The sequence below is a fragment of the Dermacentor variabilis genome, chromosome 11 (assembly GCF_050947875.1).
Source record: "Dermacentor variabilis isolate Ectoservices chromosome 11, ASM5094787v1, whole genome shotgun sequence".
NCBI classification, from domain to species: domain Eukaryota; kingdom Metazoa; phylum Arthropoda; class Arachnida; order Ixodida; family Ixodidae; genus Dermacentor; species Dermacentor variabilis.
Genome location: NC_134578.1, coordinates 99079620 through 99096966, shown reverse-complemented (window position 1 = coordinate 99096966; position 17347 = coordinate 99079620). Strand labels below are relative to the sequence as shown.

Below are 17347 nucleotides of genomic sequence, written 5' to 3'. Positions count from 1 at the left end.
GTTACAGCGTCTCGCCGATAGCGCGTTGTAGATAAGTTTGATAAAACAGTGGGCCCACTTTATCAGTTCATGCGGGTGATCATGCGGTAGTACATGCGGGTACATGCGGTAGTAATGAGCGGCAGGTTATCGGTAATATGCAGACGAAGTTCAAAGTGTGTTTACAAAGTAATGTTTTTACAGCAGACTAGGTATGCAAACAACCTAGAGCGTTGTAAGTATATTTTCTAAAGAACGCAGAATAAACCTTCCTGCGGGAGTAGTTATCAACGCCACTAAAATAATACACGGGATTATAATATTCAAATGTTATACAATTTTTAAGGTGCGCTTGTGAGACTGCATAATTTTTCGCCTTCAGCTGTATTATTCGAGGCGGATATTACCAGGACGAGAAATCGCAACACATATTTAACTAATGAAACAAAATTTACTCATTAACTTCCCAATTACCTTTCAGCCCATTTTACAATTTACGAATTTTAGCCGGTGAGCTTGCAAGACATATTCACTTGAATTTTCACGATGACATTAGTTGCAAGATATTTCTCAAAATGTGGGTCAAAATACACGGGCGTTCCAGTTACTTTTGTGCTTCAATACATAAAACAGCGCGTTGTTTAAAAAAAGGTAACTGGAACAACAGTGCATTTTTATGGCAAGTTTGATGGCGCACATCTCTAAACTGGCGCCATTCCATAAATTCATTCCAAGTGGACAAACCTTGTAACCTCAGCGCCTACAATTCGGAAATTGGCATTATGTGCCGTAAATTAAGCAATTCCGAAGGTAATTAGTGATTTTTTTTATAATTAGTTCAATGGTGTTTGGATTTCTACTGCAAGTGATGTCCGCCTCTCTGAATGATGCACCTGTAGGGCTAGAATTATGTTGTCTGCAACAGGCAATTTTTTTAAATTCCGTAAAACTGAGCGATGACCACCCTAACTAGTGAAAACCTTGAAAACGTGATGGCCAATTTTCTCGCAAAGTACAAGTGCGTGGGTACGAAATAAAACTTCCTTAAGGAGTGCTGGAAAGCGCTTTATGGGCGCAAGATTTCTGCCTAAATAGTCACATAGGGCCACTGTTTCAGTGCATGTAATTTTATTAGAGACTACGGAGGTTCTCATCACTACAGCCCGAAAAAAAAGGCAGCTTCGCTGGAAGTGAGGTTCTGAGTCTGCAAGGGCTCACAAGTGTGTTGTTTTATCAATAATATTTGTAAAGTTCTTGCAATAGATGAACACGTTTTTTACAGCCGCAGCCGTCGTCCCTAACTAAAGAGCATGTAACCGCTGGATTCATTTCCAGTTCCCCGTTGTGGGTGTTATAGTAAACGAATTCAGAGCTAAACCAAACGCTGTATTTCTTTACAAGCTGAAATCAACACCATGGGACCTCATAAACTGGCAACCAAAGCAACAGTACACATCGTTGTAGTGTATACAGTTAGTCACCGTAAGTGAAGTACATGATTATGAAGGACATTAAAAACTTCTTGCGTTTTGTTTTTCACTGTACCTTTGGCTCAGCTTTGATGAAATTGGCCGCTACGATATCGCTGCCGTCATTGACCTCGTACTGAATGTCACCCGTGCAAGCAAGGTCACCCTGCTGGCATACTCCCAAGGACTGACTTCGAGCTTGGTTCTCCTCTCTACGAGGACGGAGTACAACGACAAGGTTTGTTGTTCGGAGCCCATTTGCCGTGGTGTCGTTGTTGCCTATAGTGTTAGAATTCGCATACGAAGCGGAGTAGTTGTGATACATTTTTAATCTTATACAAACAATAGGGTCGTTCGCGTTGCAAGATACTTAGCTGCCAATAAAGCTGGCGTAATAGCACCTGCAAATGTAAGCGCAAACGCATTCCGATCGTTGCCCTAAAGCTTCGACCTGGAGGTCTCGCCGGTGCCACAAGACATCCTTTGTAAGCTCAGCGGCTATATGCCCCTACTAAGCTGAACTCTGGTCAAGTTAAATCTGGCTAAAAGAAACTGTTAGGATAATAATAATAACTGCCATCGCCAGCCATTGCGCTCAATGGAAAACAGCCACAGCAGTTTGACAGCCGTGTTGAAAAGTAACGCTATTGTAGTCGAAGAGACTGTCACCTGCAAGCCGCTGTGAAGCGATGACATTGCTATGAAGAGCCACCTGTTTGGCGAAAAGACAGTTCGAACTGTTTGGACGATTTTCAGTCACCTGTAGGCTCTCTATCAATGCTAGTCACATCACGCGACGGTATTCGGTCGAGTTCACGACTGCAATGCCAAATTAAATTAGACGGCACGTAATTAATCATGCAGCCACACATGCACGCGCACGCACACACACTGTTATAGTAAGTCGTAAAAATCCTTCGGCGCACTACGACACAAATAAGGATTACCGAAACTTTAGAAACTAAAGACAGCCCTATTTTCTTATCCCTATGACACCTTTGGCAGCATTACGGATACTTGCTTACACGGAGGAATTCACCTGACTACCGTAGTAGGGCAGCAGTAGTGCCATAAAAGCAGCCATGTCATGATTGTCTACGTACTCTAGAAAGGCAAAATAAGCATATTGGAGTAGCTAGCAACCTAGCCTCCACTATGGCTCAGTGGCGATGCTTCACTGTACGGGTCGTGGGTCTCGTTCCCGTCCCGAGTAACTGCATTACACTGTAGGTGTAACCAGAAAACGCGCTTGCACCAACAGCATTTCTATTTCACATTTCGTCCCCTTCAAATCGACGAACTTTTCAAAAATGTGATCTGTGCATTTCAGTTATTGCCAAAAGCTTCTGGTATACTGGTAATATAGTTCTTTCCTTTTGGAACTGGAGCATTATATTATATTACATTCCTTTGCTAAATTGATTGCAATAATTGACTACATAATAATTTCGAGTGGTTTAAAAATGTCATTGTGTAAGAACAATAACTTGTTTGAGCCTGTCACGATGCACCTATGAAATGGCCTGGTAGATGGCACATTGCATGACGAACACTGTCTTTTTGAAGCATCGGCTTCAACAAAACGATGTTAGGCGAGTCTCAGCTTCCCACACAATGGCTTGAAGGTACTTTTCATTACGGCGTGAAAAGTTGGGCTCGTTAAGCTAGCCATCCCAAGTAAAAATGAGTACGAAGAAAACAGACACAATGACACCAGGAGTGTCAAAGACATTTTCTACATGTGCCGAGTGAAAAGGCATGAACCTGCAGTTCTTGTGATCATGTACGAATTATGGAAAACTGGTATTATCCACGTAGCGAATGATCTGGTTTAGCCCAGTAGCTCCGCTCATTGAAACAGATCATTTCAGTGATTTATACCCTTTTGCGATTTTAAATACTCCGACTCCCTGCGGCTGAGCGATGAAGCTAGAACTTAATAGCAATTACTACCATCGAGATCGCCTCAGATACAAAATTTTGTGATTGTTCTATGCACTTCAGCTTGTTTCTACTCTTTCCTACGCTGGTTATTGCCGCCTCTCTTCCTTCGACCCAGCCACAAATCAAACTATTATGGAATCTGCAGCTGGGGTGCAAAAAGATAACATCTCTTCCACATATAAACTAATGTTTGGCAAATTGATAGATCTAGAAAACTTGATTGAACATGATCGGTTGCCTTCTCTGGTTATTTCAAGCTCTCTGTAGCAGTATTAGAAATATACGTGAACGTTTGTGTTTATCGAATTGTCTAATCAGTGAGCGAAAGTTTCAAAAAGGCAGCGATGTTAACGAACAAAATGTCCGGTTGGCTACACTACGCTGGTGAAAGGAAAAGTGGAAAGTTCAAAGAAAGGAATGGGAGAGAAAGGGATGCGGTGAATGTGAGCACGTGCGAGGACGGCACTACGCAAGGGCGCTCACACAAGCCAGTCCTTCTCAGAAATCAGAAAGGTGCCTTCAGTGCTTCCACAGGCCGTGATCGGTGGGGATTGTGTGCCAGTATCGTTTGCTCACTGAGTCGACAATCGTCTAGTTTCATCAATGCGTTCCACAGAGATTGCCTTTGTATCTGAAAATGTGGACAGTGGCACAATGGGTAGTCTGTGTTCTCCACGGAGCCGCAGATAGACATCCTATGCCGAACTTTCAGCCATTCCAACTTGTTCTGTAGTCTTCTGAGAAACCTACTCGACTATTGATTATGAATTCGGCAAATGGATCTGCAGTGGTGCCATACAAAATTATACCTGTACTTAATTTTAGTTCTATCGTTTGCCATCGTCTCATTGTAGAGGAGAAAATGTTGCGTAATCTATAGGTCATTCTAATTTGAGGCCCAATTTGGCACCTTGTTTTCTGCATTCAGCATGGCCCAATAGTACAGTGTGACTCAGTTTTTCCAACTGCCTGATGTTTTTTCGCATGCAAGTTGTATATATCGGGAGGCTATCCCCCCCCCCCTTTTTTTTTACAGATTGATCTTCTCGTTGCCTATGGTCCCGTGGCGAATATAACTCACATCGGGTTCCCTATTCGTGAGCTGATAACAATTTCTGATCCACTGTTCGTGAGTACCAGCTTGATTCAGTAGCTTTCTTTTTTTTTTCTGTTGCATTAGATGCCGCTTTTCAGGAACTACCAAAAAAATGGACATAAGTGGGAAAATTACATTACTTAAATTGCGCGTCATGCCAGCACTCTCCACGAAACTTCCGAAAGAGGAAATAAATACTACGTGCTGCGTGGTGCCTAGGGGCTTCCTGCAACACTTACTAAACTTGACTGGTGTTTTATTACACATAGCGAATGACAAATATGGCCAGGCAGATCACACACACAGACATGAATGATGCGCTGTCCGCTTTCTATATTTCTTTGACCTATCGCCACAAGTCCTCGACTTGGGTTGAAAAATAAAAAAAAAGAGATAGCACGGCTAAACAAAGCCAAAGGGTTTTGTGCTTGCATGCTCATCAAACGCGTCATTTCTTTAACTACTGCAATGTGAAAGACAGTAGCCGCGTACTGATGATAAAAGAAAGATCAAGAAGCGGCAAGGAAATAGCTAGATTGCGTTAGATGAACAAAATCGTATTACCTCAAGCAGGCTAGGTGACTATTTGTGGCTGCCCCTTTTAAAACGGGATGTCAATAAACTTCAGCAACAGCAGCATAATTAGCTATTTTACTTTAGCCAGAATTATCAAAGGACCCCGGGAACTCAATTATTAGCTAGTTAAAGGTATGTAAAGGCGAACACGCAGTGAATCAACGGAAAAAATAGGAGAGTATGAAAACGGAAATGAAAGTTTGGAAATAACTTGCCTACGGTGGCTGTAGAACTCCCCATTTTCGTACACCATATACGAAACAGTACTCCTTGGGGATCTACTTGATTCATATCTATAGAAAATTGTGGCCAGTGCCAAACTAAGGTGAAGACATGGTTAAAAACAAACGAATCAAACGACTATATGAGCCTTTATAAGTAGTAGGGCAAGTACATTGGCCGCAAGTACAGCAAGGACGATATATTGAGTATATCGGACTTGTATTTTCCTGACATCACTTGAGTAATTCGGGTGCATTCTTCATTGGGCACATCGCAAACTGTACACTGTGCATACGAGCACACCACGTGCACCCTGCCGAAAGAATTTGGCAAGTCGACGTGTTTTTCAAATGTACAAACGTGTGCATTATTTTTTTTTCCTTCGAGCGTAAATTGCTGTAATATGTGAAATGTAGACCTTGCGTCTTTATTGTCAAAGTCCTCTCTTACTCATCTTTTAGGTTGAACTATGCACTTCGAGCATAGATACCTGCCATGTCAACATTCTCTTTGCAGAGAAACAAACAGTCGATATATTTACTGCTATTCTTTTACGTAGTGGCCCTGTTTCTATTTAAGCACTTTATTTGTGTCTATAATTTCTCTTACGTTTATTATGGTTGATATTTATTTCATCTAAATCATCAGGCACCTACGCACGTAATAATCTTGTACGTGGAAGCAGGTTAGTTTTTTTTATCTCCGTGTAGCGAATTTACGCAGTCCTGCTTACAAACAATGAGCGCTTCGCCTATAAGCCTGCGCAACGGTGCGGTAGCAGTGCGAATCTTCTACAATTTGTGCTTCCTGTGATTGCATTGCGCAGTGCTGTTATGAAGGCCCGCTTTACAGATATTAAACAAAGTAATGTTCTATTCATAATGTTGATAACTGCCTTCCCATGACCGCTCGTGTTGTTTCTATCTATTGAGCTAGAAGATGCACATACCTGCGCGCTTTACCACATTTCCACTTAATGGGCATGAGCCTGTTCTATTATCTAATTTCTAAATATCGTCATTTCTAGACGTTGTTTAGAATTTTTGCTACGTGAGCTAGCTCTTCTTTAAAGTAACAGTTTGCACACGTTATTCAAGACTGACGCATTTCATTGTGTTATACAGCGGCTGCAGCAGCTTCGGCTACATGAATCATTGCGCCCATAGTTCCAATACGACGCAGAAAAACACAGCGTTAGGTTTCAACACCTGAATCTTGATGTTCAGCGCCTTCAACTTTAACGCCTCTGCTAGCTTGCTCGTACCTGCCACCGTGTACCGCATATGCTGATGGCACAAATCCCATCACGTACCTTTTCGTCATGCGACCGTTCTGCACAAGAATGTAAGCAGGCCAGTAATTTAGTTCTAACTTTTTGCGTCAGTGAAATGTTCAAATGGCAGTAAATTTTGTCCTTTCAGCTACTTTTGCTGTGGGCTCTCACTATGGTGAGAGGGTAATAATAATAGTATATAAAATACCATGACGGACCTCTCTCACCTTACAGTTGCTGGGGTGAGGGGGCGCCTTTTTATTCCATCTCAACTTGTGTGCACAGTTTCGCTAGTCAGTGGGTGGGGGCTCGTCTTACTGTGGCGCACACTAACCAGGTAACAACGCGTCATTATTCATTGGTCTGCGGACGCTAAAACAGCATCTACATCAAGTCCTCCACCCAAACCATTGGCGTGCCAGGTGTGGCGGTGAGGCATTGGACAAAGTAAGAAGCACTGCAGTGGTCGATCGAGGAAAACAAAAGTGCGGCAAGCTTAGAAAGAATCACGCAGTAACTCCTCTCGCCCCACCTCATAAGAAATAAGTGTTTTCTCTTTAACTCTCTCTACTCTGGGAGTTGTCTAAGTATGCGTAATCATTATGTCACTTGCTCATCTCCAAAAGTTGCTGAGGGCGTGATTTAAACCAACGACCCTACAATCATGAGCCTAACTGTTTTGCGTGCTACCATGAAACCAGGCGGAGAGATGCACCCTTACACAGGTTCCGAAAAGGTGGCTTCAACCCATCGCCACAGTGTTATGGCTGTAGGGAGGGGCCCCAATATTACAATTACTTCCTTTCCTGCGTGGATTTCTCTTAGCTCTGATATCCCGTAATTGAGTAAATGCTGCGATGCATACTGATGACAGCACACGTCATATGTTAGGATAGAGTGCCTACTCTATTGATTTACTTCTCTGTTAATTATTACTTTTTGTCTAGTACTTGTACAAGCTATTATATGAATGGTTGACAAGGTACGCCAGTCGTTTTTTATATGATCAGATGTTCTTCGATGTCAGACTACAATCGCTTATTATTCATTTTGGAAGTCATACGGGCGGGAACGTGATTAGTCTTTGTCACTACGAAAAAAAAATGGCTTTAGATATATCACTGGCCTTGCACGCCGTGAGTAAACAGCGTTTCTACCGCCTCTGCGTGATGCGCTGTGTACAGGTCGAATGAAATTCTTGTTTGAGGCTAAATAATAAAAAAAAAACTTGTTAAGCGTGCTATTGTATGACGAGACGGGAGTGTAGGAAGATGAAGGTGCGATTTGTATGCAGTGGAATCAGTGTGACAGTGGTTAGAAAAAAAGTCTAGAGGCACGGTTTCGGAAAGTTTCTATTGCGCTAACTAATTAATCTCCATTGAAAACGTTCATTAATGGAAATAGCGTGCACCAACTAGCAATTGACGGCAAAACGCTCCAGGCTAAGCCAGCTCGTTTCGTAAGGTTGCTGTCCACGTATTGATTTACGACAGAAGGAGTGCTTGTCAGCTTGTTTATTGCATTAGCAATACCAGTGAGAATTATATATATTCCATTAACTTGACAGCACGCATATGTTGGGCGTGGGGACAATAATACAGGCTACTGGACAGCAAATGCAGTGAAATAAGCATTGTTTAGGGCAGCTGCCGATTTGGGGATGGAATACAGGCTGATGGAATTTAAGTAAGTATAATAGAGGCGTCAGAGGTGTTCGTTTGCCAATATGTCTCCCGTTGTTTAAAGCGTGGCCAGAAGTGTCTTAATATAGAAGTCACCCTTAGCTTGTGCTAGAGCAACGGTGCGCCTATTTTCAGCACTAATGTACTTCTCCCGTGGAGTTATGCAAGCAGAATTTTTAACACAAAGATACTCTATCCTTAGATGCTTTTTCTGCACTTTAATAAAGCACAAGAGGTCAGTCTGCTCTGGTGTGGTTATTGGCGGAACATGTTTATCTACCATGCAAAGCAGTTTTTCATACGATAGTCATTTGTACTCCATGTAATGTTCGCGACAGCTGCCAGCCCATTTATTGACAGTATTTTTCAGTTCGTTTATCATTATTTCTTTCCCACCTATCACTGCTGCCGCCGCAAAAGCAAACACACAGCTTTTTCTACCCATTTTCTTTCTGCATTTTCTCGAAATGTTTTATCGTTGTTTCACTACTCATAATTTGCGATACTTTGTTTAGGAAACGGAGAGATGTAAACAGACTTTAAATGACACTTGTTCCATAACCTTTGGTCAGGTTCCAATATTCAAAAATACCGAATAGTCCCCTTACGAATGCGACACAATTATTTTGTGATTAATATTCGATTCGTATAGAAAATTCAAATATTTCCCATACCTAGTTAAATGTTACCTAATTTGACACAGTTATCGGCAGTTTGTCGATACTTATGATTAAAGGGGATATCAGAGGGATTCAATTCCAGCTTTGAGAGAAATTGAATTCATTTTTTCAGTTCTTCCACAATCATATTACTTTGATTTATGTTATCACTGAACTAACAGAATAATTGCTCTGCGTGTTCCGCGTAACAGTGAACACCACACAATATGTGCGGTTTTGTCAAATATGGCTTTTTGCTGCTGTATTGCAATTCGCCTGGAAGGATCCCGCTTCTGTTGTCGAACGTGTATAGCTGAGAATTTCTTTTTTCCGAGATTCTTTCAGAGCGAAAAAGCTGTTTGGCACTATGGACTGTTTTTATGCCACCATAGTAGTCAATTGAAAACATACATTTGTGAATACTTGTATCGCAAACACGGAATATTTCAAAGGCTTTGCTCTCAGTCTAAGACGATAAGTCCAGTTCTTTCGCGTGACAAACTGGGTGCAATAATTTCATCCGCTCTGATTTCATTGGTTCGAAGTGAGCTTAATCTGACCTGACGAACTCACTCCTTTCTACGCAGCTTCTTCTGGACCCTTTTGGAGAGAGCGGTTATTTGTACCTACCCGAAGCTCCACGGGGCCTGGTGGAGCTCGTATGTGGCGTTCTTCAAGGGCAACCATGCAGCCTATTTCTATCAATTACGCTATTGAGCAGTCCTGAACAGCTGAACAAGGTACGGTGGCTTCGATCTGTAGTACACTTTACGGCTGTGCAAATATTTGAATTTTTATAATAAATAATTGAATACTGTGCTATTCGATCCGGTCTTCGATTCGAGTAGCCACCATTCGTAAATGCGAATATTTTTCGGATACTTTTTGAAAACTTCAGAACATCAGCTTAGCGTAGATATCTGTGCTTACTGTTCCGCGCACGTTATGGCGCCTCCACCCAAGGTACGAACCGCTGTTGAAGGAGAGGGTCGTTGAGTTACGCGCGCGGCTGCAACCGGGCAACGTCGAGCGCCGCTGATCGCTGTGCAGAGAGCAGCACAAGCCTCACCTCGCCGCTCAGTTCAGTTGCTATCGTGAAAACGACGGTGCCAGTATGTGCAAGAAGACTTCGGCGCGTTATCTCCGTCCAATACACAATGCCGCTCTTCGGGCACGGGGTCTTGTTTGGACTTTGTATCGATAAACAACAAAGTACCTGTAGTGAGCTTCATTCTACTTCGCGACCTACTTTTCAGATCGTAAAGCGCGCCTAGTATGTTTCAATAAATGCGTGCAAATTAAAACCCTACTTTCCGTATACTCACTACTTGCATTTACCGTCTTCCATCTGCTTACGACGGTCTCCTATAAAGCCGCTTCTCTAGCTAACGCTGTGGTTGTGCTGCCTTTGCCGCGCAGTCCGGTGAATTTTATGATGTGCTACTTATAATCTCCAAATGTCCTTGTTTCGCCAAAGACGCAGACTTATTTTTTTAAAATCTAGAGATCCTATATGCACAATGTAAATTATCTTAAAGATGTGGCAGCGTTTATTATTGAACATTGGCGTCTGCATAAAAATATTTGACACTATTTCTTTATTGGTAAATTAGCATACGGCCATTCCACCAAGCAATCTCGCATTGGTTTCTTTTACTTTTGTATCTCTTAGGATGGTCCACGAACATGGATTCTCAAAAAGCCTCCCAGCATCAAAACGTTATGTTAATGGGTTTACACTATATTACTCCTTATATTTCAGCGCATGCGCTTTCGGTTGCTTGTTCCAGTTTTCAAGACCTCTCTGAATAGCTTTTCTTTGTCTTATATGTGAGCACACGTCTACACAATTGACACCAATAATATAAATTCCAGATTCGTAAATCCTCTTATTAAAATTGATGACTGTAGCGGACAATACGTTAAACAACAGCGGAGCAACAAAAGCCCCAGTAAAGGACATAACATTTTCTACGTAAGTGGCAAAGATGAACTCGGATAGTAAATCACAAATCTGTGGACAAAATTTTACAAATGATAACTGTGGTTCTTTCATACACAAAACAATTTGACCTAAACATTTGTAAAATATTCGTTGTGCTCATGCTCCTATTATGTTAGAATTATCTAGAGAAAAACCTGTCTTTAATTATGCATTCCGACTGTTTACTGGTAAGCCCCATGTAACTGAAGTTCAGAAGTACTGAGGTGACAATAATGGCAATGCATTTTTATGCCATATTCACGACTCTCCCCCTAGCGGCCGCGCTGAGAACCAGCGGATACAAGTTGGGCCGGTCAGGATGCATGTCATGCTACGGGGCCACATATCGTTTTGATAGGATGCTTTAGTTTAGCAGCTGTAAGCAAAATGTGCTGTTTTCTCATTGAGCGTGGTGAGTCGACTGTTTATTCGCTCGCTGAAAAATTTGGAAGCAACTGCAAACAACGCTCGTCCTAGATTTGGATCATGCGGCCTGGCCACTGCGCTGCTAGCTTGCTTTCCAACGCGGCGAACGCTAGCTAATTCCATCACAATTGATTCCATTCATTCCCTAAACAATGCAGTAGCACTAATACAAATGACATTGCTCAAAAGAAAGCCCGCGCTAAATTTCAGAAACCTAAATGAAGAAACTCGACTTGGTCCGATTCGTTGTTATTCGCTTCTCGCGTTTCCCTAGCGTTTAAGGTTTTCTACGGCTGGCGGGTGTCCTCTGCGTCCGCAAGTCTGAAGCTCACTTACAACATTGCGTACATTGAGCGCGAACAGCGCCACTCACTGGACGCAGACTACCTCACTACACGGATCAGATAACTATAAAGAGAAAGACGCACTTCGATGCACAGACGGAGTGCTTACTTGCTTTTATTCCACTGACACACTGAAACACACTGACTAGGTAACCATCGTTCTATCAGCGCACAATCTCCGTACTTACAGAAGGATTGAAATCGGGGCCAGTTGGTACATAGTTGAAGGAAAAAAACCAGTCAAAAAACACAAAGCACAAGAGGAGAAATTCACACCACAACGACAGTCGTTGTGGTGTGAACCTCCCCTCTTGTCCTTTGTGTTCTTGACTGTCTTTTTCCTTCAACTCCGTACTTACCTTCTCAAAGCACGACAGATATCAGGGCGTATATATGGTGGGATGCTATGTGATATGCTACAACACGAGTCACGCTGCTGAAAAGCCTATGAAGGTCCAAAACGGTCAAGTGTCGTAGCTGTAGCGGTGGTGTGACGCCACGAACGAGAGCTGGCACTTTTCGGTGGCTCTCTACGCAGACCAATTCTTTTTTAGCCTCCGGCTTGACTGAAAGGCTTTTTGTCTTTAAAAAGAATGCGATGCGGCTTGCTTACCAAGTTGGAGGTCTGCACGCATAGCGCAACTACTTCCTCGGCTTCATCACTGAAAGCCTTGAGACCGATCAAGATAAGGTAACTGGTATCTGCTTCGACGAAGCACCTCGATTCTCTGACGTCAAATAGAGATTCAAGCAGAGGCCAAGCGAAAACGCTGCCGTGAACCTGGATATCGTAGACGTCTTTGTATATTCAGACTGTCTTGTCAGCACAATAACTGATTTTGGAGTTGCGAATAGCCAAGCACGCATATGCCAACAAAATAAAGCACTTAACTTTTCTTTTAACTAACAATCTGGTGCTGTGTGTTTAATTAGGTTAGTGTTGCACTTATCAAGGTGGTGTTTGTTTTTCTTGATGTTCGTCTTTTTGTCATTTGAAGTGCAAGTCTAAGTTGTTAAATCTGTTTGGTAACGGGATTTAATTATTATTCAGTCACGCCAATAAGACGAATATATTTTTTCCATTAAGTGTGACATCAGCAGAAGGGCAGTTTCAGTTGGCTCCTGCAATAGTTTTGTTTGTTTCAGACGAGAATACCTGTAATGCTGTCACATTATCCCATTGGGACTTCGTATCAAAATCTACGACACTTCGTGCAGGTAAGAAATAAAAGAAGCATATATGACGCTATAGCGATGTTTTGTGCTATATCTTCCTTCGCTTGGAAGCAGGATCATTACAACAACTGGATCCTATCCGTGAAAATTAGCTGAGTACCCGTGACCACCTAACGCCATCTTATAAATACTGATACGACGCGTGTACTTTCTGGTTAATATTTGATAGACTCTGGCTGTGTCTTTTACCATGCACCCGAATGGCCGCATTCTCACCAGGAAAAAGTCTTAAGCTGTCGCGTAAGCAACGGTAAAGAAAGCAGGCGCCTTACATAAAGGCGATTAGCAAAGTATTCAAGGTTGTGCACGGCTACACCACAATGCAAGTTTATTTCGACCAAAGGGCAGAAGCTACGGCTCGAAAGATTAAACATTTATACTAAGTCAGTGAGGACAAATTTGTTTAATTTCCTAACTTTTCGAGCAGATTTCTTTGTCGCGTTCAGTCCAGAATCCGGCCTGGATATTTTCTAGTGAGTCATACGTGTTCTTTTGAGTAGAAAAAAAGAAATCTGAACGCATTAAAGTTTTCAGGCTCAGCAAAAAAAAAAAAAGAAAGCTAGCGTGCGGAGTTTGAAGACTTACTAACCTACTCATACTCATATTTTCGTCAATCGGATCCCTTTATTGATCCTGGCAATTGTATTATCTTCTCGGGGTATCACCGTGAATTTTCTATTACCACTTTCTGGTCTTATGATTCCTGTTGAAGTACTGCACATTACCAAGAATAGGCGACGAAAAAGATTGGTCAGAAATAACTTGAGAAATTAAAAATTCTACCACTGAACGAAATTTTCTGTTGTAGAAAACGGAACATGTTCGTTTCATTTCTTTGTTCTTATGTTTTCATTTTTTGCAGTGTACAAAACTTGCTTCAGAAAATTTATGTTTATTTTTAAAGCAGATGTTTCTTTACATGACCTCGCCGGTTTGGCGGGGCGGCTCTCTTGCCGTGTAGTGCGCACCTCGTGCGTGGGTCGTACCAAAAATAATGACTTCATGCCCTCGTTTTCGTACTATTGTCATCGCTTCTGGCTACTTGCTACAGTCTTGCAAAAATGGCAGGTGCCGGACATAGCGCAAACAAGCACCGGATATAGGGCGAATCAAGCTGACAAATGATCCACCCGTGACAAATGATCCGCCAAAACATCAGTTGCTGCTATATTTGGAAATTTATATAGATGATATTTATGTGGGTGCTGCAATAAAGTACCGGCATACGGGCTTATATGACGAATGCGTGCTGAGTGACAGTAGCGCCAATAGGCGAACGCTTGCTCTAAGTAATAAAACAAACAAATACTTACGTAAGACCAGCACATGTAATCATGGATGTCTCTGATCTACGCCATGTTAATGAAATAGCGCATTATGTTTACTGGATTCTTTTCATCTATTGTTCATGTCTTCAAGTTTATTGCCGGGAAAACATGGGGATTGTCAGTGGGCTCCATGCTACAGTTATATCGAGCACTTTTTATCGGATTGCTACGTTATAGTTCTCCCGCGCTTGCTAAAACATGCAAGTCAAATCTTCGAGAACTACAGAGCGTGCAAGCACAGGCACTAAGTGTTTGCCTAGGACTTCCGCGGAGCGCCTCAACAGCAGGAACCATTATAATGGCTCGAGACCATCCGATCACGACTTACATTAGCATCGACACGCTTAGGGCCCATGTTCGTCATGTTTCACGCATGCAATCAAGCTCTTTTGCCTGCTTGCAAGAGCGACGACCACAGGCGTCCTTCTCCAACGAGGTCAGCATCCATCGTGCCTGTCTACCATCGGGCTTTACACCCTCAGCACGTTCAACCTCAGCTTTGTGGTGTTTAGAACAACCTCAAGTGCGTCTCACGGTTCCAGGAATAAGAAACAAGACCGACCTGCCTACCTTGGCCCTGAAGCAAGCAGCTCTGGATTGTTTGAACACTTTCTGCTTTGACCGAGTCCACATATATACGGATGGCTCTTCCACTCAGACCAGCTCCACCGGCGTAGTGGTTATACCATCACGATCAAGTAGCGTCCGATACAAGATTTCTCACATGACAACATCGACCGGATCGGAGCTTGTTGCCCTCCGAGGTGCCATTGATTACATTAACAATCAACCCGCTAATCGTTTTCTGCGATTCGAAGGCGGCCTTGCAATGTCTTCTCTCATCTCTTCGTCGCGGGTCGTTTGAACAACTAGTCTCGGAGATACGAGAAATGCACCATCGTATGATAGCGAAAGGACACGACGTCGTGTTTCAGTGGCTGCCTGGCCATTGCGGTATCTCCGGCAACGACCTCGCCGACGAAGCTGCTAGGAAAGCACACGAAGGAGCAACCCTTGTTTCTGTACCTTTATCGCTGACCGACGCAGCCCAACACCTAAGCAAGGTAGCACACCGTATGACAATAGAGATGTGGCACACACCTGAATTCACCCAAGAACGATTGCATTCCCTCGACCCCTCTATGCAACTGCGGATGTTACCAGGGCTTCTGCGAAATGAGGAAACAATGCTGTGCCGCTTACGCTTGGGCGTCGCATTCACCAATGCATATACGTTTTTGATTGGAATGACTGATAGCGCCGACTGTAATGCCTGCGGTGCCGAGGAAACTACAGAACATCTACTGTGCTACTGCCCATCTTTTCAAAACGAAAGACATGACCTCTGCACAGCTCTCAATCAGCTTGATGGAACACCGTTCACCTTCAAGAAGATCTTGGGACCATGACCTCGCATATCGCAGCTACAAAAGGCCACAAAAGCTCTACTGCGATATTTGAAGGCTACTGGATTGAGTCAGCGTCTGTGATCCGGACTGTGTGACCGAACGATATACCCAGTAGACTTTCTCTTCTTCTTTTAATCTTTCCGTCCCCTTTTGCCTTTCCCCAGTGTAGGGTAGCCAACCGGGCTCAGTCCTGGTTAACCTCCCTACCTTTCCTTTATCATTTGCTCTCTCTTTAATTACTTTGTTTTCTTTCATTTGGCCATTCACTACCACGAGTGCATGTCCACTCTCCACCGCTCCGTCGGAATGTCCAGGTGCTTTGGTGGCAAAAATGTGCTGAACCGTTAAATGCAGGACGCCGAACAAACGACCTATACATGGGATAATATTGTGCTATGGCCAGAGTGATCAGATGGCCGCAGCCAACAGCGCGCAAGCAGCAGCAAGTGAAGTGGCCTTCGTGTTGCCTCCCGCTTCAACACGAACCATGTGTAGAAAGCAAAGCACATACGAAGCTACCCGCACTCGATGCCGCACCGTACGCAGCAGCCGCCAGAGCAGAACGCGCCTCCCCGCCCCTATGCCTCGCCCGTGGCGGCAAACGCGCGCTTCCTCCGCGCTTCCCTTCCTTACACCCCGGGTGGCCCTCGCCGGGTGATCGTCGGGTGACCTACGCAGGTTTCACTCGCGCACACGGCTCGCGGCGATGATGTTATCGTGCTTTGACTTTATACGAAACGTCACGGCAGCAGCGACGCCGGTGGTGACGGCAGAAATGCACCTGGAGTGTTTATATTATTGCAGTCATAATGGAATGAGCGCACTCTGACGAGCTGTGGCCAGATAGCAGGTGCCGTCGACCGTGATTATGACGGTCGGCGAGTAAGGCCTACCGTCTTTTCCGGCCGTATTTCGGTGGGGGAGAAGTGCAAAACGTTGATTAGGTGCGCTTTAAAGAACTCCAGGTAGTGAAAAATTGAGCTGGAGTCTTCTAACTATAGCACGTGCCTAATATTGAAATTGTAATGTTGCCGCCCCAGCCCTCCAAAGAGAGAGAGAGAGAGAGAGAGATAAAGCGCCGTCCTCGTGTGCAAGCGGATGTGGCAAGTGCCGGCGGAGCCTACGGCACGGCGCTATAGGACCTGCAATATATCGACGCCGTCTAACGTTTTCAAAGATGGCGTAGGTCACCCGGTGCACCCATTGGGCGGTCAGTATCTCCTGTAAGAGGACGCCGCAAGCCGGCTTATGAAGCATGGAAATTATCCACAAATTAGAGACCACCTGTGTTGCGTATTGTTAAACATAACGAAAGTATTAATGTAAATCAGGTAAGCATGTGCAAACTTCACAAAGAGAAAGTGGGCTAGCAATCGTCTTCGTAAAGGAACACCATACTCACAGTTGCAGATGAGAAAAAAAAAGAGAAATAGAAGAAGGACATAAAGGAAGAGAACAAAAGAGATGAACAAAAACAAATCACACACTCACACGCACAGTACGACCATTGCTGACGAATGCGTAGCCATGTGGTTGGCGAAAATTTCAGCACAGCTTTGTGAACCTGCTATCGATTGGAAGCACGACCTTTCGGAAAAATTTCACAAGCGCAGTTAGAGCGCTTGGAATGCATTGATGGAACTTCTTCCGCAGCACACAACGACAATTGTGAAACCGCCACTACGCCACTACATATACAGGGTGATCCACGTTACTTTTG

The 17347-nt window shown here is 43.6% G+C and overlaps 1 protein-coding gene across 1 annotated transcript in view; it reads left to right on the top strand.

Annotated features, from left to right (window-relative positions):
* Positions 1-17347, top strand: part of LOC142564884 (lysosomal acid lipase/cholesteryl ester hydrolase-like) — a 33628-nt gene that overhangs the window by 7855 nt on the left and 8426 nt on the right. Inside the window, exons 4-7 of the mRNA XM_075676075.1 lie at positions 1536-1686; positions 4429-4521; positions 9488-9640; positions 12801-12872. Coding sequence (XP_075532190.1) covers positions 1536-1686; positions 4429-4521; positions 9488-9640; positions 12801-12872 — 469 coding nt within the window. The remainder of the gene's footprint in view (positions 1-1535; positions 1687-4428; positions 4522-9487; positions 9641-12800; positions 12873-17347) is intronic.